The sequence below is a fragment of the Microtus oregoni genome, unplaced genomic scaffold (genome assembly GCF_018167655.1).
Source record: "Microtus oregoni isolate MIOR12 unplaced genomic scaffold, Mior012 000016F_ref0000370, whole genome shotgun sequence".
Lineage (NCBI taxonomy): Eukaryota > Metazoa > Chordata > Mammalia > Rodentia > Cricetidae > Microtus > Microtus oregoni.
The window spans coordinates 22866012-22888096 of NW_024543075.1; the positions used below are offsets into that span (position 1 = coordinate 22866012).

At 46.6% G+C, this 22085-nt stretch overlaps 1 protein-coding gene across 1 annotated transcript in view; it reads left to right on the forward strand.

The window, feature by feature from the left end:
• The window catches only part of Gga2 (golgi associated, gamma adaptin ear containing, ARF binding protein 2), a 37947-nt gene extending 17391 nt beyond the window's left edge, over window positions 1–20556 (forward strand). Inside the window, exons 6-17 of the mRNA XM_041666388.1 lie at window positions 2352–2455; window positions 6166–6246; window positions 6701–6838; window positions 10175–10256; window positions 11408–11524; window positions 12259–12348; window positions 12624–12652; window positions 12973–13106; window positions 15118–15275; window positions 17269–17438; window positions 18815–18925; window positions 19507–20556. Coding sequence (XP_041522322.1) covers window positions 2352–2455; window positions 6166–6246; window positions 6701–6838; window positions 10175–10256; window positions 11408–11524; window positions 12259–12348; window positions 12624–12652; window positions 12973–13106; window positions 15118–15275; window positions 17269–17438; window positions 18815–18925; window positions 19507–19617 — 1325 coding nt within the window. The 3' untranslated portion in view covers window positions 19618–20556. The remainder of the gene's footprint in view (window positions 1–2351; window positions 2456–6165; window positions 6247–6700; window positions 6839–10174; window positions 10257–11407; window positions 11525–12258; window positions 12349–12623; window positions 12653–12972; window positions 13107–15117; window positions 15276–17268; window positions 17439–18814; window positions 18926–19506) is intronic.
• Window positions 20557–22085: the final 1529 nt, after the last annotated feature.

The window sequence follows — 22085 nt, forward strand, 5'->3', positions numbered from 1 at the left end:
AAAGGAAGACAGAAAGCTGTATATTCTGAGTTATAAATTGAGGAAGCAGCAGGCAGGCCCTGCAGCCGTGGAGAGGGGTGACGGCCTTAGGATGATGTCTGAAAGGTGGCTTACGGGGTAACTGCTTGTGTACAAGCATGAAGATGTAAGTTTGAATTCCCGGTGCCCAGGTACAAAATGGGTATGATGTGTGCACAGTCCCGCAGAGGGGAATGATAGGAGAATTGCTGGCTGCCAGAGTACTCGATTTTGTACAGACCATATCTGAAGAGAACAAGGGCCAATTGTGATGGCACACTCTAATAGGATTTGCTGAAGGAGATAGAGACAGAAGATCAAGGCCAGAATATGCTACATGTTTTCAAAAGGACTGGAGAGATGGCTCAGTGGTTAAGAGCACTGGCTGCTCTTTGGAGGACCCTGGTTCAATTCCCAGCACATACACGGCAGCTCATAACTGTAACTCCAGTTCCAGAGGATCCAATGCCCTCACATAGACATACATGCGGACAGAACACTGGTGCACATAAAGTAAAAATAGATCTTTAAAAAAATTTAAAAACAGAGAGATTGCTGAAACACAATTGATCACAATACATATCTCTCTTTGATTTTTGAGAGTGTACACAAAGGCTTTTAAAGTTAAAACTCAGGCAGGGCAGTGGCCGCACATGCCTTTAATCCTAGCACTCAAGAGGCAGAGGTAGGCTGATCTCTTGAGACTTCAAGGTCAGCCTGGTCTACAGAGTGAGTTCCAGGCCAGCCAGGGCTACACAGAGAAACCTTGTTTTGAAAAACAAAGCAAAACAAAAAGTTAGAATTCAGGGCTATGAAGATAGCTTAGTGAAGATAGCTTAGTGGATAAAGAACGTGCTGTGCAAGTCTAAGGACCAGAGTTCAAATCTCCAAAACTCACAAAGAAGTCGGATAGGCATGGTGACTACCTGTAAACCCAGCACTCAGACAAAGTGACAGAAATTCCTAGGCAAGCAGTCTAGCTAGACTCCTTGAGTGAGCTGACATCAGCTTCACGATTCTGCACAATGCATACAAATGTGCCCACACACACATGAACATTCACATACACTACACAAACACAAAATAAATAAAAACCAAACAAGTTAGAACTTAGGAGAAAGTATGCAAGCTTAGCAATGAGGATCTGCATGGAGGATGATTCTCTGGGGTATGTCAGGACAAAGCTCATGAAGAGAATTGTGTTCTTCCCATTGTTTTAACAGGCCATCAGGTGTATCATGTTTCTTGAAATTATAACTTTTTTGAGAGGTAGTTTCCTATCCAGGTGATAACAGTTATCCATTTGGATTAATTTTTTTTATCTATTTTTATTTTATGTAAATTGGTGTTTTGCCATGGGTGTCAGGTTTCCTGGAACTGGGGTTACAGACAGTTGTGAGCTGCCATGTGGGTGCTAGGAACTGAACCCGGGTCCTCTGGGAGAGCAGCCATTGCTCTTAACCAGTGAGCCATCCTAGTCCAGGATTAATGCTTAAAGGAGGGAACAATAGAATGTCTTTGTGATCTAACAATGTTTTGGACAGTTTCAAATGTCAAAACTCCACCAGGGCCATTAATGCGACTCAGATTCTATTCTTTTGACCAAAATTTATGTGGTGGATTAAAAGAATTAAAGGAAAGCAGATATATAAAATAGCCTTGTTTACCTGGAGGAGATAGCTTCCTTTTTAACAAACTCCAGCAAAGCCTTGCTATCTCTACCTCCCTCGCTTTCACCTGGCATTTCACATTCTAAGGAGGGCCACAGTGGCGGTTTGGTTTGGTTGTTTTTCCTCCAGATTAAGGTGTTGGGCTGGTGAGATGGATAAGTGCACTTGTTGCCAAGGTTGATGGCCTGAGTTCAACTCCTGGAACCCATATGGTGGAAAGAGAGAACTGACTCCCACAAATTGTCTTCTGGTCTCCACATGTGTGCTGTGGATTGCATGTATCCCTGCCTAATAAAGGTTATTTAGGAGGAAAAAAAAAGCCTGGGTAGTGGTGGTGCACGCCTTTCATCCCAACACTGGGGAGGCAGAGGCAGGTGGATCTCTGCATGTGAGGGCAGCCTCATCTACAGATGAGTTCCAGGACAGCCAGAGAAACCATGTCTCAGAAACAAAACAAAACAAAACAAAAAAATCACAACAGAGCGTCACCAGGAAAATGGGGGATGGACCAAAGCTACTGATGGGCAGGGCCTATCTTCAGGGAGCTCCAGTGCTGCTCATGCCTAACCTGCTGCTTAGTAGGGTGTAGAGTTGTTAGGAATTAGGGACTTGTAGTTTTGTACCCCAATGTCAGCATCTTAACTCATGAATTTCACATTTTAGGAATAATAAAGCAAGATCCTAAACTACCGATGGATAAAATCTTACCCCCACCTTCTCCCTGGCCAAAGAGCTCCATCTTTGATGCCGATGAGGAAAAGTCAAAGGTAAAATTCCCTCCCTGACCCTGGACTTATGTGGAGCCTGACCGTCCTCTGAGAGTGTGTCGGGCAGAATAATGGCTTCCGTTCTTTCACACATGAGGTAGCAGGAAGTCTGGATAGTCCTATGGGCGGGCCACATGATAAATGCCACACCATGCGCCATCCTTCATCTGTATAAGGATTCCTGTTGGGGTGGGAGAGTCTGGGGCTGATGGCTCTGTTTCAGTAACGTGTGGAATTGGGGGTGGGGAGGAGTAGCAGATGGGAAAGGGGTACAAGTTGGCATGGATCTTTTGGTTCCCATAAGCCTGACCCAACCCATTATCCATTCCCTGGAAACTTTTGGTTTGGTAGTCCTCATACATCAGATGGAAGGCAGGTAGTTAATGCTATGATGGTTTAAAAGAAAATGGTCCCACAGAGAGTGGCATATTAGGAAGTGTGGCCTTGTTGGAGGAAGTGTGTCACTGTGGGAAGGCTCTGAGGTCTCATATATGCCCATTGAGACGGACTGCTTCCTATGTCTGTGAGATGTAGAGCTCTCAGCTACCTCTCCACCACCAGTCCGCTTGAGTGCCGCCATGTCCCACTGTGATGATAATGGACCAAACCCCTGAAGATGTAAGCCGGCCCCTATTAAGTGTTTTCCTGATAAAGAGTTGCCGTGGTTACAGTGTGTCTTCATAGCAGTAGAAACCCAAACTAAGACAGATGTTAAGCCAAGAACTAGAGAGGCTTTTACACGAGCATAGCACTCATCTTAGTTAAGTTTTCTTTAAATGTTATTATTTTATGTGCATGAATGTTTTGCCTGCATGTATGTCTGTGCACCATGTATATTCTTGGTGCCCACAAGGCACAGAAGACTGGGACTGGAATTACAGTTTCTAGCTACCATGTGGCTGCTCAGAATCCAAGCTGAATCCTATGCAAGGATTCAGTGCTCTTAACTGCTGAGACAACTCTCCAGCTCGACATTGGTCAGTCCATGCCTTTTGGTTGGGAGGGTTTGGAGGCTCCATGCTTGTGTTCCCTCTCAGCTAACCTTTCATAGTGTTTTGGGACAGGGTCTCACTCTGTATCTCTGGCTGTTCTGGAATTCACTACGTAGATCAGAATGACCTTGAACTCACAGAGATCAGCCTGTCTTCCCTGCTGCTAGGATTAAAGACTTAGGCCACTAAGCCTGGGTGTTACTTTTTTTTTAAGATTTTTATTTTGCGTGTAAATGCATTAACCACTGAGCCATCTCTCCAGCTCCCTTATCCACTCTTTTTTTTTTTTTTTTTTTTTTTGGTTTTTCGAGACAGGGTTTCTCTGTGGTTTTGGAGCCTGTCCTGGAACTAGCTCTTGTAGACTAGGATGGTCTTGAACTCACAGAGATCCGCCTGCCTCTGCCTCCCAAGTGCTGGGATTAAAGGCGTGCACCACCACCGCCCGGCTCTTTTTTTTTTTTTTTTTTATTGGAAATAGGATCTCTGTAGTCTAAACTGTCTTTGAATTCTTTTTTTTTTCCAGCTGAGAAAAGTCCAGATCCAGAAGGATTTACAGCAGAACTGTAACAGACTTTCTTTCTTTCTTTTTTTTTTTATTTTGTCTTTGAATTCTTTTTTTTTTTTTTAAATATTTATTTATTATGTATACAATATTCTGTCTGTGTGTATGTCTGCAGGCCAGAAGAGGGCACCAGACCTCATTACAGATGGCTGTGAGCCACCATGTGGTTGCCGGGAACTGAACTCAGGACCTTTGGAAGAGCAGGCAATACTCCCAACCACTGAGCCATCTCTCCAGCCCTGTCTTTGAATTCTTGATCTCCACTAGTCCCAGCTTTTTTTTTTCCCTTGAGACAAGATCTCATATAGCTGGGGCTGACCTTAGGCTCCCCATCCTTGCCGTGCCTTGTATTCTGAGTTGCTGGTTACAAGTGTGCTGCTCCGCCCAGCTTCCTTTCTTTGACTCCTAAGTGCTGTTTTTGGTTGGTGTTGGCTGAGTGGGCATGGTAGACTGCATTCATCTGTGGTTTCTCCCCTGCTGGTGCCTAGTGTTGCAGAGTGTGGGAGGACCTAGGGAGAGATGGCGGTACAGCTACCAAGAGAGATGGAACCTTCTTTCTGTAGGTGGAAATGTTAGTTACGCTTCTCGTTGCTGTGACTAAGTACCCAGCAGAAACACCTTAAGGAAGAAGGTGGCTTTTGGCTCACGGTTTGGAGGTGCAGTCCATTCCAGAGGGGATGGCATAGCAGCAGGCGTGTGAGGCAGCTGGTCACGTGTGTGCACTCAGGAAACGGAGAGAGATAAACGCTGGTTCCCATATGGAATTCTCCTTTTTCCCTTTGTATTCTGCCTGAGACTCTAGCCCTTGGCCTGGTACTAGCTGCACCCAGGTGGGTGTCCTCCTCTTCTCAGTTAAACTCAGCTAACATCATCAAAGACTCTCCCAAGGCATGTTTCCTAGGTGGCTTCCAATACAGTAAAGCTGGCAGAGATTAGCCATCTGTGGGATAGTTTTATATCAACTTTATACACGTTAAAGTCATCTGAGGTGGAGGAAGAAAATGCCTCCGTAAGATTAGGCTGTATGTGAACTTATAGAGCATTTTCTTAATTGGTGATTGATGGGAGAGGGTCCAGCCCATTGTGGGTGGTGCCATCCCTGGACTGGTGGTCCTGGGTCCTAGAAAAAAGCATTGAACAAGCCAGTAAGCTGCATCCTCCATGGCCTCTGCATCAGCTCCTGCCTCCAGGTCCCTACCCTGTTTAAGTTCCTGTCCTGACTGCATTTGATGATGAATTGTGATGTTGAAACATAAGCTGAGTAAACCCTTTCCTCCCCATGTTTCTTCGGCCATGGTGTCTCATCACAGCAATAGGAACCATAACTAGGACACCATCACCCTGTCCAGCTTACACTGAGGGACTCTGGGTGCTGGGTGCCAGTTGTCTTGCTCAGCGTGGAGTTAAGTGGGAAACAAGACTTTGGCGGAAGTCTATCTCAGCTTCAGGCATGTGACCCAGGTCACTCTCAGTACTCCGAACATTTATTTGTTTATATTTTTCTTATGCCGCTGGGCTATGGAACCCAGGACTGTGTGTATGCTAGACAAGCGCTCTATAAGGTGCACTCCTAGCCCCACTCCGGTCTTTTGAGTTGATAATTCTCTGTTCTGAAGCCTTCTTGTACTCCAAACAATCTCAACTTCCCTGGCTTCTATCCACTATGTGCAAGTAATACTGTCTTTCAGTTGTGGCATTTGAAAATGTCTCCCTCCTCTTCCTTCCCTTCCCCCATTCCCACAAGCCAGGGCTTTACTATTTGCCTTTTGTTCTATAAGTAGAAAGATACTGTCGACTCCCTTAGTTTGGTTTTAACTTTAGTTTTAGCATATAAAGTGATGGGTAGTCTGTTTCACGGATGTACCACAATGTGTGCAAGTCATTGACCAATGAATATTTGGGTGATTTCAGACCATGATGATTACAAATATTATCCCCAGATGTCCTTTAGGGGCTATAGTCCTCCCATCTTCCACACAGTGTGAAACCCAGTAGTCTTTCTCGGCAGTCCCAGTACCCACATTCCAGTGTCACTGTATGGCTTGATAGGATAATGCATACTGTGTGGGGGCCATAGTCCTGCTAATTCTTCTGTTGCTGTGCTCCCGCTTGGCTGGGGAGAATCACAGCTTCACCTGCTCCTGTTTGCTCTTCAGCTTCTGACAAGACTTCTCAAGAGCAACCATCCTGAGGATCTTCAGGCTGCAAACCGGCTGATCAAGAACTTGGTCAAGGAGGTAAGCATTTTTGCAGTTGGCTCTGTAGAAGACTGGGCTGATGGGTTATGTCTATGTGTAAGGATGTGAGGAAAAGCTGGCTTGGAGAAGAGATCTTCTCCTCGTCCTGAATGGGACCAGCAGGATGGTGACGAGCATCGTGACCCCTTGCCAAGTTTCCCAGCTTCTTTTGTCCATGGCACAAAGCGTTTGGGAATTTCTGTCCTTGTGACAAATGTTGGTGTTGACGGAGTTAGGTTCAGCAGTCTTTCTCCAGAACTGAGAATACATGGACCGTGGAACAGAATCCGGTCCCCAGACTGGGTGTCATCTGCAGGAATTCTATGCAGCAGCCCTCACTCACTTTGTGTCCATGACTTCCTGAAGTCCTAGCATGCAGTGCCTTTGCCTTTCTGGTGTTTAGGAGTTACCCAGGTGACTTCTCTTCCTTCTGTCCTTTTTGTTTCCCTCAAAGGAACAAGAAAAATCTGAGAAGGTTTCCAAGCGAGTCAGCGCGGTGGAGGAAGTGCGGAGCCACGTGAAGGTGTTGCGGGAGATGCTGAGCATGTACCGCAGGCCAGGCCAGGCCCTGCCTGACCAGGAGGCCCTGCAGGTAGTCACTAGCTGTGATCTAAGGCTGCGGCTATTGTTATAAGCACAATGGATTCATTACTATGGCTGCTGTCATGGTCAAGAGAGTGAAATCTCCTGTCCTTTGTCATCCCTCTCTTCCGTTCCTCCCTTCCTCCATCCCCACTGGCCACTGGTTTATTATTTACCTTTTATTCTGTAAGTCAAATGGCACTGTCTACCCCCGTAGTTTTAACTAATGTTTTAGTTTAGCATACAGAGTGCCAGGTAGTCTTTAGCGTGCATGCACCACACAGTATGTATGTGTGCCGTTGCTTGATGACTATTTGGGTGTTTGCAGACCATAATGATTACAAATTAACCTGCTATGTAAACAGTGTACATAATCCTACATGAACCTACATTTTTCCTGAGATGTCTAGGTGTGGGATTGCCAAGTAAATGATCAGTTAGTTAACTTTTTACAAAGCTGTCAGAGTATATTCCTAAGTGTTTGCACTATATTACAGTTCTTACAGCATTGCAGCAGTAGATAACTCCAGTTCCTCCTTATCTCGTTTCCTCTCCAGTTCCTCCTTATCTTATTTCCTCTAAAAGCAGTATTTCTTTTTGATAACACCCTTGAGATAATTAACACATCATAATGGTAATTATTACTAGTATCTGATTTTAGACCACTCATCTCCCCTACTGAAAATCCTGGGATTGTATTAAGCAAGTTTTAGTATCTGTCTATCTGCCTGCCTGCCTGCCTGCCTGTCTGTCTATCTATCTAATTTTTGGAACAGGCTTTCTCTATATAATTTTGGAACCTGTCCTGGAACTCACTTTTTAGTCCAGTCTGGTCTCGAACTCACAGAGATCCACCTGCCTTCCTCCCAAGTGCTGAGATTAAAGGTGTGTGCCAACAGTGCCCAGTACAAATTTAGAGTTTTTTTTTTTTTTTAAGGATTTATTGTGGGTGCCTGTCATGTGCATGGATGCCCACAGAGGCCCGGAGAGGGTGGTGGGTTCCTTGGTGCTGCAGTTACAGACAGTTTGTGAGCTGCCGGACGTGGGTTTAAAGTAGCTACACTGGTGTACAGCTTCCTCAGCAACTCACAAGGATTCTAGGTCTGTACATGGTGCCAGCATTTGCTGTCACCTGTCCTCTTTGGTGGCAGCTCTCCATCTCCTTGAGACTTTGTTTCTGTGTTTCACATTCTGTCATGTGCTTTCCACGTGTGTTGCTTTTGTAGAGTGTCTGCTCAAATCTTTGCCGTTCCCTAACTGGCTTGTCTTAAATTACAAAGATGGTTTATTTGTTTTGTTTTTGAGATAGACCGGCTGGCCTGGAACTTAGTGTATAAACCAGGCTGGCCTCATGCTTACCTCCCCCTACCTCCTGAGTGTTGGTATTAAGGTGCAAGCCACCACACTTGGGCTTAGAACAGTGGTTCTCAGCCTTTCTATTGCTGTGACCCTTTAATACAGTTCTTCATGCTATGGTGACCTCCAACCATAACATTATTTTTGTTGCTACTTCATAATTATAATTTTGCTACTGTTATGGATTGTAAACTCTGATATTCACGGTGGTCTTAGAAGACCCCTGAGTAAAGGTCATTCGACCCCCCTAAAAGGTCGTGACCCATAGGTGGAGAAACCCTGCCTTAATGATTTTTTTGAATATGTCCAGACCCAAGTTCCTTTTCAGACTATTTATTCCCTTCAGTCTAGGCTGTCCTTCCCCTGGCTTGACAAACTTCTTTTGAGGGACAGGATTTGTGTACTTGTGAATGTGTTTTTGTGTGCACGTACACAGGTGTGCATGTTTGTGGGGATCAGGGGTCAGCCTTCGGTGTCATTCCTCAGTTGACTAGCCAGTGCTCTAGAGGTCCTGCTGCCTCCACCTCCCCTAGACCGAGATATAGATAAGGGCCACCACACCTGCCTTTTTTACATGGATTCTGGGGACCAATCTCAGGTCTTTCTTTTCTTTTTTTTTTCTTTTCAATCTATTTATTATGTATACAGTATTCTCAGTTTTCTGTTTGCATGTATGCCTTTATTCCAGAAGAGGGCACCAGATCTCATTACAGATGGTTGTGAGCCACCATGTGGTTGCTGGGAACTGAACTCAGGACCTTCAGAAGGGCAGGCAGTGCACTTAACCACTGTGCCATCTCCCCAGCCCCCAAATCTCAGGTCTTGTGAGACATTTTATTGCCTGGACTATCTTCCAGTTGTGAGGGATAAACATTTTGTGGGTTTTGTTGTTGTTTGGTTTGTTTGCTTGCTTTCTAGTGTCAGTGAGGTCCAGTGTGTCTCTTGTCCTGTAGATGACACCACCAGCTACCAGCTAGCTCTTAAGCCCAAGCCTAGGACAGAGACGCAGGTAGCAGGCAGAGAGGAGACCAGGGTGGGGCCTATGGAAAGAGGGAACTGAGGGAGAGGATGTGAAGCTGCTGGGCTGTCCAGAGCTCACTCCTTTCTCTAGTGAGAAGAAAATGGCTTTGGGGACCCTGTGGAGAATATTAGGCAAGTGTTGTAAAGGGATTGCACCATCAGAACCGTTGGGACAGGAAATTCTCTACAGTGTGTTGGTGACAAAGCAGGGAGATTCTTCCGTTGCTAGAGCTGTTGCAGCTCAGCCAGGAAGGCCTGAGAAGGAGCTGCCAGTGTGTTCCTGGGAACAGTGGGGTCTCTCTTGAGCAAGGTCTTTTTTTTTCCAATTTTCCTTTATTTGAAAAAAGTTATATATGTGGGGCCCCTTATATTTTCTCTCCCCCCCCCCCATTTATTTATTAACGGTTGGGGAGTCACATGCCATCATGCACTAGTGGAGGTCTAAGGACTATTCGATGTGAGTCTCTCCTTCCATCACACAGGACCTTCTAGGGACGAACAGGACTGTTAAGCTTGGCAGTAGCACCTTGACTCACTGAGCTCCTTCTCCAACCAGGGAAGCAAAGTCCCAGGAGAGACATTTGATAGCTAGAGTCATTCTTTTTGTAGTTTGGGTTGGCCTTGCCCTCCTGACCCTCTTCTTCCACCTCCCTAATGCTGATATAGGCATGCATCACTACTCCAACTAACCCAAATGTTCTCATGTTCTGTCTCTCTCTCTCTCTCTCTCTCTCTCTCTCTCTCTCTCGTGGGGGATTGAACCTGGAGTCAGTCGTGAGAGGCAACTGCTCTACTGAGCTATAGTCCCAGCCCTCTAATGTCTTCTGATGCTATCTTGTTACCTTAGAACTGTAGTCACGAGTCTGGCACGCCTAAGTAAGAGGCTTTCAGTCTGAGGCAGCCGAGGGAGACACAGGAGGACTTGGGGGGCCCTGGGTGTGAGGGTGTGAACGAGGCTCTGTTTCTCTAGGTTGTGTATGAAAGATGTGAGAAGCTGCGGCCGACCCTGTTCCGGCTAGCAAGTGACACCACCGATGATGACGACGCGCTGGGTAATGGCTCTGTTCTTTCGGGTGTAGCAAAATAGGTGTGGTTCTTTGGGCCGGGCTGCTGTGAGGCCAGAGCAAGACCGAGAGCTTTGAGTTTGGTGTGGTCTGGTGGCTCAGGTCTGACTTCAGAAGAGTCTGGGCTTGAATAAGAAATGTGAAGATCAGAAACCCAGAAAAGAGTAGAAATCTACTAGAGACATTGTATAGCCCTTCCCCTAGATGACCAGGAAGCGTGTCCTGCCTTTCTTTCTTCTTTTTCTCTTTCTCTTTTTCCTCCTCCTCCCTTCTCCTCCTCCTCCCTTCTCCTCCTTCTCCTCTTTCTCCTTCTTCTCCTCCTCCTTTTCCTTTCTTTCTTCTCATTCTCTTCTCCCTTCTCCTCCTCTCCTCCTCTTCCTCCTTTTCCTCCTCTTTCTCCTCCTCTCCTTTCTTCTTTTCCTCCTCCTCTCCCTTCTCCTCTCTTACATCTCCTCCTCCTGTCTCTCTTCTCTCCCTTCTCCTCCTCCTCTCCCTTCTCCTCCTCCTCCTCTTATATCTTCTACTCCTCCTTCTCCTCTTATATCTTCTACTCCTCCTCCTCCTCTTCCTCCTTCTATGAAACAAAGGTCCATGACTTGTAAGCTTCTCAGAATATGCTTTGTGGGTCACTTCCTCCTGAGCTGATGTTTTTCTGTTCCTGAGATTGCAATTGATCCATAATTCAGGAGCTTTGCCGAATTCAGACGTAATTGAGAGACTGAGAATTTATTATAGCCAGGTGTGGTTATTTGTTATTAAGTAGGCTTCAGTTAGGATGCCAGATTTTCAGTGGAAATGCCCAATCTTTATTTGCAGACTGGTAAAGTGTCTAGGCTACAAAGCTGATTTGTGTACCCATTCACCACATAGGGAAAGCTTTCAGTAACTGAGTCAGGTGCTTTTTAAGTTGCGACACCCACATCAACCTGCCTCAACTTAAAAAAAAAAAAAAAAACACTAGCTCCTCCTCATGGAGAGAACAGTGTTTGGAGTGTTAACTGCTGCCAGTGTGTGGATAGTGGAATACTACCAGGGTCAGGGGTCCTGGCTGTGCCAAGCCTGGCAGAGTATTCAAGAAAAGACAAGAGATAGATGGTTGGCTGCTATACTGAGGAGTTCCCAATGTGCTCTTTCCTCAGCGGAGATTCTTCAAGCAAACGACCTTCTCACTCAGGGGGTTCTGCTGTACAAACAGGTGGTGGAGGGACGAGTCAATGCCGGGAAAGCTGCCGTGGGAGAAATTTCTGTCCCCAGAGGTGCGTGCTGGGATCCTTCTGCCTTAGGGCAGTGTGCAAGCCACAAGAATGCAAGAGCTGCTTCTGTCCCCTCCTCTGTAGAGAAGGCTGTGTTGTGCCAGGTTTTAATCCCTTTCCAGTGCTCCTGGAGCCTGAGACCAAGGAAATGGTTAGCGGTCCAGTAGTAGTGGTTTGCCTAGCACTCACAAGGCCCAAGATTGCATCTCAGCACTGCCCCCCCCCCTCCCAAGGTTTGTTTTTTAATGCTCTTCAGTCTCTGACCCATACCTTCTAAGTCAGAATGGCTTGGAGCTAGGCCTCAGTACTTTGTGTACTGTAGATGAATTCGATCAGAAACCTGCTGAAGAAGTGGTCTAAGCTGCTGCCCTGGGTGATGAGAGGGGCCAAGGGAAAAGAAAGACCCCGATGTCTGGAGGGCTGAGTCCTTTGGTTTCCTAACATGCAAATTCCTATGGCAGGCTGCTTCCCAGCACCCAGCTGAGGCAGAAACTGGTGGGTAAGAGGCCTGTTTTCCAGGAGGGTACCAGTAGGCTTTAAATGGAGACATTGTTTTCATGTTTGAGATTTTTGTTTGTTTTCTTACTTTTTTTTGAGACAGAGTTTCCCTGTGTAGCCCTGGCTGTCCTCAGACTCACCTGTCTCGCCTCCCCAGTGCGGGGATTAAAGGTGGGGATTAAAGGTGTGTGACGCCACCACCCGGCCTTGTTTGAGCCTTTTCATCCTGTCTGTTTTAGTCTTTCCGAATCAAGAACCCTGCGGGAAGAACTGCCCCCTCATTGACCTAGAGGCGCCATCTCTGCTTCATCAGGACCTGGCAGCCTTAGGTAAGAGAGGACATTATACAGGCACAGAATGGCACTGAGTGGAGGGATGGGTGGGTTTGTTTCCTTCTTGCAGCATGGGCCTGCTCTGGGGGCAGGGAGGGGGGGCTCTGGCATAACAGGTAGCATGGAAAAGTCTCTGGGTGGGTGGATTGGCTCTGGGCGGGTCCCTAGATATCCTGGGCTTTCTAGATATCCTGGAAAGGGTGGGCGTGCAATCCAGCCTCATCACCCATCAGGTATTGTTACAGTGATGTATCTCTACTTCTTTCTCACAGGGCTCAGCGATATTCCCACTAGGACCAAGGTAGGAAAGCTGTTCCCCTTGTGGGGAGTTCTGGGAAGGGTCACCCTGGCCACAGTGCTGCCTGCGGGAGAGCGGTCACCACTGCGCCATGCTTTGGGCTTCTCAGATCATCTTGTGGGGTTGGCTCCAGAGCTCTTCGTCTGCACGGTTTGCTTTACCTCTCACCTCCCCGGCAGGGCATCTTTCCCTCTCCCACCCTCACTCTTTGCTTGTACTGGCTTCTGCTTCCTAAAGGTCTGTGCAGGAGTCTTCTCTGTTCAGCCGTTTCTTTCTCCTCTTGCCCCCATAGAGATTTATTTTAGCCATTCTTGGTTTGACAGGTTGTCATTCCAAGTTGCTGTAAAGACAAGAAGCAGCCTGCTGCTATCACGCTCCTGGGGGGTGCCGTCGAGAGCCTTTCTGCGGAGAGGAATTTGATGGATCTCTTCTCGCCACAGCCATCTCCAGGACCGCTGTGAGTGTTCAGGGCCAGTGGCTTCTGCCTGCAGCTCCTGCGGTCCCCTCCTGCTGAAGGGCGTGCTCTGTGTACTGCCAGTGCAGGGTACTGCAGCTCCCGGGGCCCCTCCTCTGAAGGGCGTGCTCTGTGTACTGCAAGTGCAGGATGCTGCTTCCCCTTTGCTGACTTGCCCCATGCTAACTTGGACAGCTCCAGAAAGAGGTTAAAGTCTGAAAGAAAGAAATTGATGACAGACATTTTTGTTCAATTTTAATTTGCACAGATGTGTGCGTGATGAGTGTATAAGGACACGCACGCCATGGTGAGCCTACGGAGTCAGAGGATAGTTTTGTGAGGTGTTTCCTTCTTGCCTTTATGTGGGTTCCAGGGATTGAACCTAGCTTTCCAGGTTTTGCTGCCATCTTGCTGGCCTTTTTTTTGTTGTTGTTTTGAGAGACAGTTTTAGGTCTAGATTGACTAGGATGACCTTGAGCTTCTGTACTTCCGCCTCCCAAGTACAACTCTTCTAGCCAGGTCCCATATGCCCTGTGGCTGTCTGACTGATAATTTTGATGCCTATTTCTTTCCTGACTGCTATGTTTGAAATTAAATGAAACTAGAGAAATAACAATAGGTCCTAAATACCATTCCTTAAAAACTGCAGCAAATTCTTTTTTCTTCTTTTCAAAGAGGATTTATTTTGGCTCCTGATTCCAATTCTTTCTTTGTTAGCTCCCCTGCTACCAGATAAGTCTCAGACAGTAGACTAGCCTGAAAATCATCCTGTGCTATGATAACAGGCACATAACATTATACATGCCTTTGCTTTTGCTGTATATATGATAATGCATTATTGTAGCTTTTTTTTTAAAGATTTATTTATTTATTATGTATATAGTGTGTGTGCCTGCAGGCCAGAAGAGGGCACCAGATCTCATTACAGATGACTGTGAGCCACCATGTGGTTGCTAGGAATTGAACTCAGGATCTTTGGAAGAGCAGCCAATGCTCTTAACCTCTGAACCATCTCTCCAGCCCTTATTGTAGCTTATTTTTATGAAACTGTGTCCCAGCGTGACTTTTTTTCCCCTCTCTTTTAAGGTTTATTTTTATTTATATGTGTTTCTGTGTATATGTATGCCACATGCATTTGAGTACCTTGGAGGGAGTTAGACCCTTTGGAGCTAGAGTTAAAAGTGGTCAGGTTCTCTTTGATGTAGTTACTGGTAACCAAATCTAGGCCCTTAGTGTTTGCTCCTAATTACTGACTCAACCCTCCAGCACTGCCCTCCCCATCCCCTGGGTCTCACTGTTTAACCCTGGTTGTCCCTGAATTTACCTAGCTCCCTACCCTTACTTTCCGAGTGCTGTAGTTAAAGGTGTGTGCTATCATGCTCAGTCTGTGTTTGTATTCTGGTTCCAAAAGAGGGCATCAGATCCCCTGCTGGAATTATATAGGTGACTGTGAGCTGCTGGGAAACTCACGTCCTCTGTAAGAGCAGCGCTTTGGACCACGGAACCGTCTTTCCAGCCTCTTAAAAATTTTTTCTTTTTTTTGTTTTTGTTTTTTTTTTTAAATATTTATTTATTTATTATGTATACAATATTGTCTGTGTGTATGCCTGCAAGCCAGAAGAGGGCACCAGACCCCATTACAGATGGTTGTGAGCCATCATGTGGATGCTGGGAATTGAACTCAGGACCTTTGGAAGAGCAGGTAATGCTCTTAACCTCTGAGCCATCTCTCCAGCCCCTTTTGTTTTGTTTTTTGAGACAGGGTTTCTCTGTAGCTTTTGGAGCCTGTCCTGGAATTTGCTCTGTAGATAGACCAGGCTGGCCTCGAACTCTGTAGATCTACCTGCCTCTACCTCCTGAGTGCTGGGATTAAGGGTATGTGCTACCAGCACCCAGTGCATACGTGTTTTCTTGTTATTTAGGGGGAAATAAACAGAAGAAGAAAAGAAATGACAGATTCCTGAAGTTTTCTTCTAGTTTTTGTTAGTCCTTGATTATTTTTCTTTCTTTGCAGGAATTATGTTCCACAAAAGAGCATCCCCAAGGAAGTACCACCAGGTACCAAGGCCTCTCCAGGTTGGTCCTGGGAGGCTGGACCATTGGCTTCTTCCCCGGCCTCACAGAATACACCTCTGGCTCAAGTGTTTGTCCCTTTGGAGTCTGTGAAACCCAGTAAGTAGTTTGTGCTGCTGCTTCTTTATTGAATCCCTAACAACAATGACAAACCACTCCACACTGATAGGCGTGGTCCTTAAACTGGGAAGTTGAGTCTGAAGCTTGGGGAGAGGTGAGGAGAGCTTTTCAGCCTTTTCTTAGTCTTCTCTGTCGGGGATGTCAGCTGTGAAGGGATTGGCAGGTGGGGTTTAATGATGAGGTTGAAGTCTGTTAGGACATGATGTTTGTTCATGTGGAGCTCAGGAGGGAAGGGTTTAGTGTGACCAAAGTGCCGGGAAAGGTGGAAATGGAAGGAAAGGAAGAATTTGGCTAAGGACGTTACTTCTCTGTGGATGCTCAGTCAGAAAAGTGGGTCTTGCTTGTTACAGGGGAAAGAAAGCCAGAGGCTCTACCGGCTAAGGTTGCACACTGTGGCCTGCATGGTGGTATGGACAGCAGAAACCAGACCTGAGCACCGGGGCTCTGATCTTCTACAGCCCAGAGTCCTGTGTGGTAGCAAGGTGTGGGGAGGTTGGCATGCAGGGGGCCCCAGCAGCCAGGTGGAATTCTTTAACTGGACTTGGCGATAGCAGGCGCTCTTTGTGCTTTTGTTTTATTAAGTTTTCATTGGAACAGTATTGCATGTCCAGTGTTAACTTCTTAGTTGTGATAATTGTGTAAGCAAGGTATTAACATTTGGGGAGGGTGGGTAATGAATTTATGAGAATCATTTGGTTTGCCTTTGTAACTTCATAAGTCTAAAATAATTACAGCACAAAGTTTAAAAATGGGTGTAAAATAAGAGTAACATACTTAGTGTAGAGAAGCATAGAAAAATTAAAGCAGAAAGGTAACGTTCACCATTGCCAGCTGGCCAGAGGCAGGCATTCTATTGAAGTCTGTGTGTGTGTGGTACTGGGTATCAAACTCGAGATCCTGCACTTTCTAAGTAAGCACTCTACTACTGAATTGTATCCCCTCCTCTCTTCTTCTCTCCATCCCTTCCTTTTTTTTTTTTTTAAACATTTATTTATTTATTTATTATGTATACAATATTCTGTCTGTGTATATGCCTGAAGGCCAGAAGAGGGCGCCAGACCTCTTTATAGATGGTTTTGAGCCACCATGTGGTTGCTGGGAATTGAACTCAGGACCTTTGGAAGAGCAGGCAATGCTCTTAACCACTGAGCCATCTCTCCAGCTCCCTCCTTTTTATTTTGTGATCGATAGTCTCATGTATTTCATTTTGGTATAGAACTAACTACATAACCAAAAATGGTCTTAACCTTCGAATCTTCCTATGGGATTGGATTACAGGTGTAGGCCACTGTACCCAGTTTTCAGGGTTTTGGGGATTCAACCTAACACCTCCTGCATGCTGGCCAGGAACCTACGGAGATTCATCTCTAGCCCTTTTTCCCGTTTTGTTTTGAGACAGAGACTCACTCACTATGTAGTTCTGGAAGTCTGGAATTTACTATGTAAAGCTAGTTGTCTTTGAACTCGAAGAACTCACCTGTCTCTGCCTCCCTTCTTAGAGAATCCCCACAGTGCTGGGATTGTGTGTGCCACCACATCTGGCCTGGTGTGTGTGTGTGTGTGTGGTGGGGGTGTTAATGCAGGGTCTCACTGTGTAGCTCTGATTGTCCTAGAACTCACAGAGATCTACCTGCCTTTGTCTCCTGAGTGTTGGGATTAAAGGTGGTGTCCACCACAAGTGACTGTATTTACTGAGTGTTTTGGTTTGTTTTGAATTTCAGTCTTTGTGACACTCCATGCTTTCTATAGTGTTCCTACATACATGATTTTAGTTGTGATCGAGTTTAATGGAAAAAGAAAAGATTCCTTTTTGAAGCTGTGTGTGGTGATGAGGGCGGGCAGGTGGTAGGAGACCATTTTGATTAGAGGAGTCCTTGAGGATTTGGGATACAGATGGTGATGGTGCAGAAGAGATGGGAGGCAGCCGGTGTCAAGCATGAGTGCTGACCCCTGGTGGATCCCTGTCTACCAGGCCGCTTGCCGCCCATCATCGTGTATGACCGCAACGGCTTCAGAATCCTGCTGCACTTCTCCCAGACTGGGGCCCCTGGCCATCCAGATGTGCGGGTGCTGCTGTTGACCATGATGAGCACTGCCACCCAGCCTGTCTGGGACATCATGTTTCAGGTGGCTGTCCCAAAGGTGAGTCATCTGCTGCTGGCCAGCTTTGACCTTTTCACTAGTGACTCATTTCTGGACACTTGCTGAGACATTGTTAGTTAGGTAGAAGGGACATACTCTTCATATAAAATGGGGATTTTAATGGCCTATGTAGCTGGGTATTCCTGTATATTTGACTTCAGATAAGGTTCTATCCAGGTAAGTTTTTAGGTTATTTCCTTAAGAATACTACCAGGAGCTGGGCGGTGGTGGCACATGCCTTTAATCCCAGCACTCGGGAGGCAGAGGCAGGCGGATCTCTGTGAGTTCGAGACCAGCCTGGTCTACAAGAGCTAGTTCCAGGACAGGCTCCAAAGCCACAGAGAAACCCTGTCTTGTAAAACCAAAAAAAAAAAAAAAAAAAAAAAAGAATACTACCAGGTGGTGGTGGTGGCATACACTTTTAATCCTATCACTCTGGAGGCAGAGGCAAGTGGATCTCTGAGTTCAAGGCCAGCTTGGTCTTTAAAGCAAACAGGAATACAACAGAGAAATCCTGTCTTGAAAAACAACAAACAAAACAACAAAATCTTGTTTGTGGTTTTTTTTTTGTTTCTTTTGTTTTTTAAGACAGGGTTTCCCTGTGTAGCTGGTCTCATTATGTAGACCAGGCTGACCCGATTCACAAAGATCTCCCTGCCTCTGTCTCCCAACTGCTAGGATTAAAGGTGTGTACCACCATGACCTGATGTATTTTGTTTTTTGATACAGGATCACACTGTGTAGGTCAAGCTAGCCTAGAACTTGCTTTTAGCCAAGCTTGCCCTTAGACTCAGCTTCTTCCTGACTCTGCAGCCTGAGTGCTGGGTGTATAGGGATGTGCCACCATACCTCACTCAGATGAAGAGAGTTGGTTCTATTTACTCTTTGGGTTGCTCTGGACTTTATAAAGCATGAACATGGCCACTAGCATCCAGGGTTGCCTGGCCCTCCTTAGGTTATAAAGCAAACAAGATAGAAATAGATATGTGTGTGCTCTCATCCGTATGGTAGCCTGTAATGGCCATGAGAGGGCCTGTCACTCTTTATACATTGGCAAGGCAAGGCTCAGAACTAAGTGTTGTACCCAAGGACATAGAGCTGATAAGAGGCAGATTGAGAACCCAGCCCAAGATTTTCTATAGTGTTTTATGCTTTGTCTGGGATGCCAACGGTTGACCACACACCTTCAAACACATTCCTGTGGGCAGAAGGAAAGGTACTTTTGGATCCTCTTTCCCCTCCCCTCATAAGAAAATGTCTGTGTGGGACCACAAGGGTGTCTTGAGGTGCTCCTTTTGAGATCAAGTTGCTGTTGGCTGAGTGCCTTCCTGAAGCTGTGGCTCTCTGGATTAACATGTTGACTCTTCCACCCGTAGTCAATGCGAGTGAAGCTGCAGCCGGCATCCAGTTCCAGGCTCCCTGCGTTCAGTCCCTTGATGCCTCCAGCCGTGATATCTCAGATGCTGCTGCTTGACAACCCACACAAAGTATGTTCCAGAAACCAGGCCCCCCTGAGGCTTTTCTGTCAAGTGTCAGTGGTTCCAGATTGAGTTTAGGGGTGGAACCAGCCCTTACTGGGGCCTCCTTTGCTTTGGGGGAGGGCCAAGATCTGTAATGGGCTGTCACAGCTGTGAACCAAGGGGTAAACATGTGAACTCATACCTAGAACTCCTGAAGGAAGCACCCTGTCTTCCTGTGGGTCTCTGAATTTCCCTTTGGGCCTGCAGAAGTAGGCAGGGCTTCCAGGATACATGCCTGGCTCCCTGTGAGTTTGTAGCTCCAAAGAGACTAAGCCAGGGTAGCCAGGCCATTACTTAAAGACTTCATTTGGGGGAGTTATGTAAATAAACTGAGCATGTGGTGGTGCACACCTGTAACCCCAGCACTCCAGAGGCAGAGGCAAGCCTGATCTACACAGCAAGTTCCAGGCCAGCCAAGGCTACACAGTGAGACCCTGTCTCAAAAAAAATAAAAAAGCTTTAAGCTGTGCCTTGGAGACTCCTAGGTTGGGTGGAGGCTTTTACTGTAGGCTTGAATCTCTAACGTCTTAGCCTCTCTTCTGTCCCAGGAACCCATCCGGTTGCGGTATAAGCTGACTTTCAACCAGGGTGGGCAGCCGTTCAGCGAAGTCGGAGAAGTGAAAGACTTCCCAGACCTGGCTGTCTTGAGCGCGGCCTAACTTCTCCCCCGAGATGCTTCAGTCAAGCTTAGGCCAGCATTCCTTTTAACCGTCTGGTCAGGACTCATTGTGAAGTAGTGCAGAGTGCCAAGCATTCTTTCCTGATGTCAGGCCTTGATTGCCAATCTCTGTAGATCATGTGTGCACGTGTGCGTGTGTGTTATTGGGGTGCCGGGGGTGGAGGGAGAGCTGGGCTTGGGATTTGGGCAGTGTGGGGGATGCTGACGACTTCTGAGATCATCTCTTTTGCACTCATACCTGCTTCTGCATGTTGGTTGATACTGTTGTCCCTGCCTCGGGTTGGAGTTTTATAAGCCAAAGTTTTTTCCATGTATTGTTATCTTTTCACTCATCCACTTTGTGCCTTGTCAGCCTTTGAAAGTCTTAGTTGCTCCCAGGCTGCTATTCTCAGGGACCTTAGAAAGGGACCTGGTTGGTCTTGTGACAGAGTGTGTCTTCTGGGGCACACTCTTCCAAGAATGGCCTTGTCTTCATTTTCATTAGGGAATGCTGCTTGCAGATGTTCAGTAAAACCTAAATGGAATGCTTATTGCACTGGTTCCAGGCAAGGGGCTGCCATGAGACCAGGAGACCACACTCGGTGGGCCAATCATGTCCTTCACTACAGTGCCTTAGATTCTCCCTTAGATGGACCCTCTGAGGCCTTGCTTGGGCTTTGGGTTCTGTGGGCTGGGCAGCCTGTCTGGGCCCTTACTCAGGACCCACGATGTCATCCTCACTCTTTCTGTTCATAAACATCTCAAAGCTCTTTCATTGTGACCCTGTGTTCCTTGTTGTAAATCACAGCTAGCTGGCCAGTCCCTTGACCCTCACAATCCAAGGTGGGGAACTGTGATGCAGGTGGAGAGCCATGTGATGACTCCGTACAAAGCATCATCGAATAAATACTGTGTACAAATTTGCCTGGTGTTGAGTCCATAGGGGTACATTTCAAAGTGATAGGCTGGAAGGCAACTGCCTTCTGTTGACACGTGAGAACATGACGAAGAACAGCATTTTGACAAGCTGAGGTGCTGGAGCAGAGGGTTGTTAACTCAAGCTAACAGTCTACCAATACTTTGAGAGTACCTACTGTGTGCTGGGTTCTTTGGCATGCACGCTTCAGCAAGTTCTGCTTGGCTGGATCTGTATGAAGAGGAACCCTGAAGGCTACTGAAATGGCTTGTGAGGGCTAGTCTTGTAAGATTCTGCCTCAAACTGGAAGGCTCTTTCTATTGAAATGCATTCTTCTGGTCTTTTTGTGTTCATCTAGTTGGGGTGGGTATTAATAGCACAAATTGATCATGCCGGGCGGTGGTGGTGCACGCCTTTAATCCCTGCACTCGAGAGGCAGAGGCAGGCGGATCTCTGTGAGTTCGAGGCCAGCTGGACTACAAGAGCTAGTTCCAGGACAGGAACCAAAAAGCTACGGAGAAACCCTGTCTCGAAAATCCCCCCCCCCCCCAAAAAAAAAACCTGATCATTTATTTCAGTAGATTCAGGATGGCTTCTGGCTGCTGTTTTGTTTTTGAGACAGGATCTCACTGTGTAGCCTGGGCTGGCCTGAAGTTGTACCAAAGAGTTCCATAATAGCCCAGAATGGAGTATAACAAAGGTTTATTTATTTGGGGATAAACTCACAGTAAGGGCAGCAACCTGCAGTCCTCTGCATGCGCTAGGAACTGGAACCAAATCCAGCAGCAAAGAGGGGGCTGTACATGCTTTTCTTCTGCATTTATATTACCATGCCACCAGGGGCATGTTCTGTATGTTCATGTCCCCAGATGCTGCTTCAGTGCCACGGTTGCCTCTGCACTGTCAGTCACAGGAAGCACAGGGAAATGTATGCTAAGGCTTCCTGAAAGTGTCTCACGATGCCTGCCTTCATGTCCCATTTAGATTTTGGCCACACCTAGCTGCAAAGCACACTGGAAAATATGATTTTTCTTGTAATTTATTTAACTTTATGTGCTTTGGTGTGAAGGTGTGAATCACCAGGAATGGAGTTACAGATGGTTGTCAGCTGCCATGTGGGTTCTGGGAATTGAACCCAGGTCCTCTTGAAGAGCAGTCAGTGCTCTTAACTGCTGGACCATCTCTCCAGCCCTGAAAATGGGAATTTTGTATGCAGTACAGCACAATATAAAATTGGGGTCTAGTTACCAAGGAAGGAGAGATTGGTAGGAAGTTAGCAAGCAATCTTCCCTCTGTTGTGAGAGAAAACTGCTTTCAAGCTATTGCTAAATGAAAATGCAGGGCCAGGCAGTGGTGGCACACACCTTCAATCCCAGCACTTGGGAGGCAGAGGCAGTCAGCTATCTGTGAGTTCAAGACTAGCCTAGTCTACAGAGCGAGTTCAAGGATAGCCAAAGCTACACAGAGAAACCTTGTCTCGAAAAACCAAAGCCACAAAGTGCAGGTTATTTTTCTTTGTAGTGTTGGCCATCAAATTTATGGGGAGGGGCTGG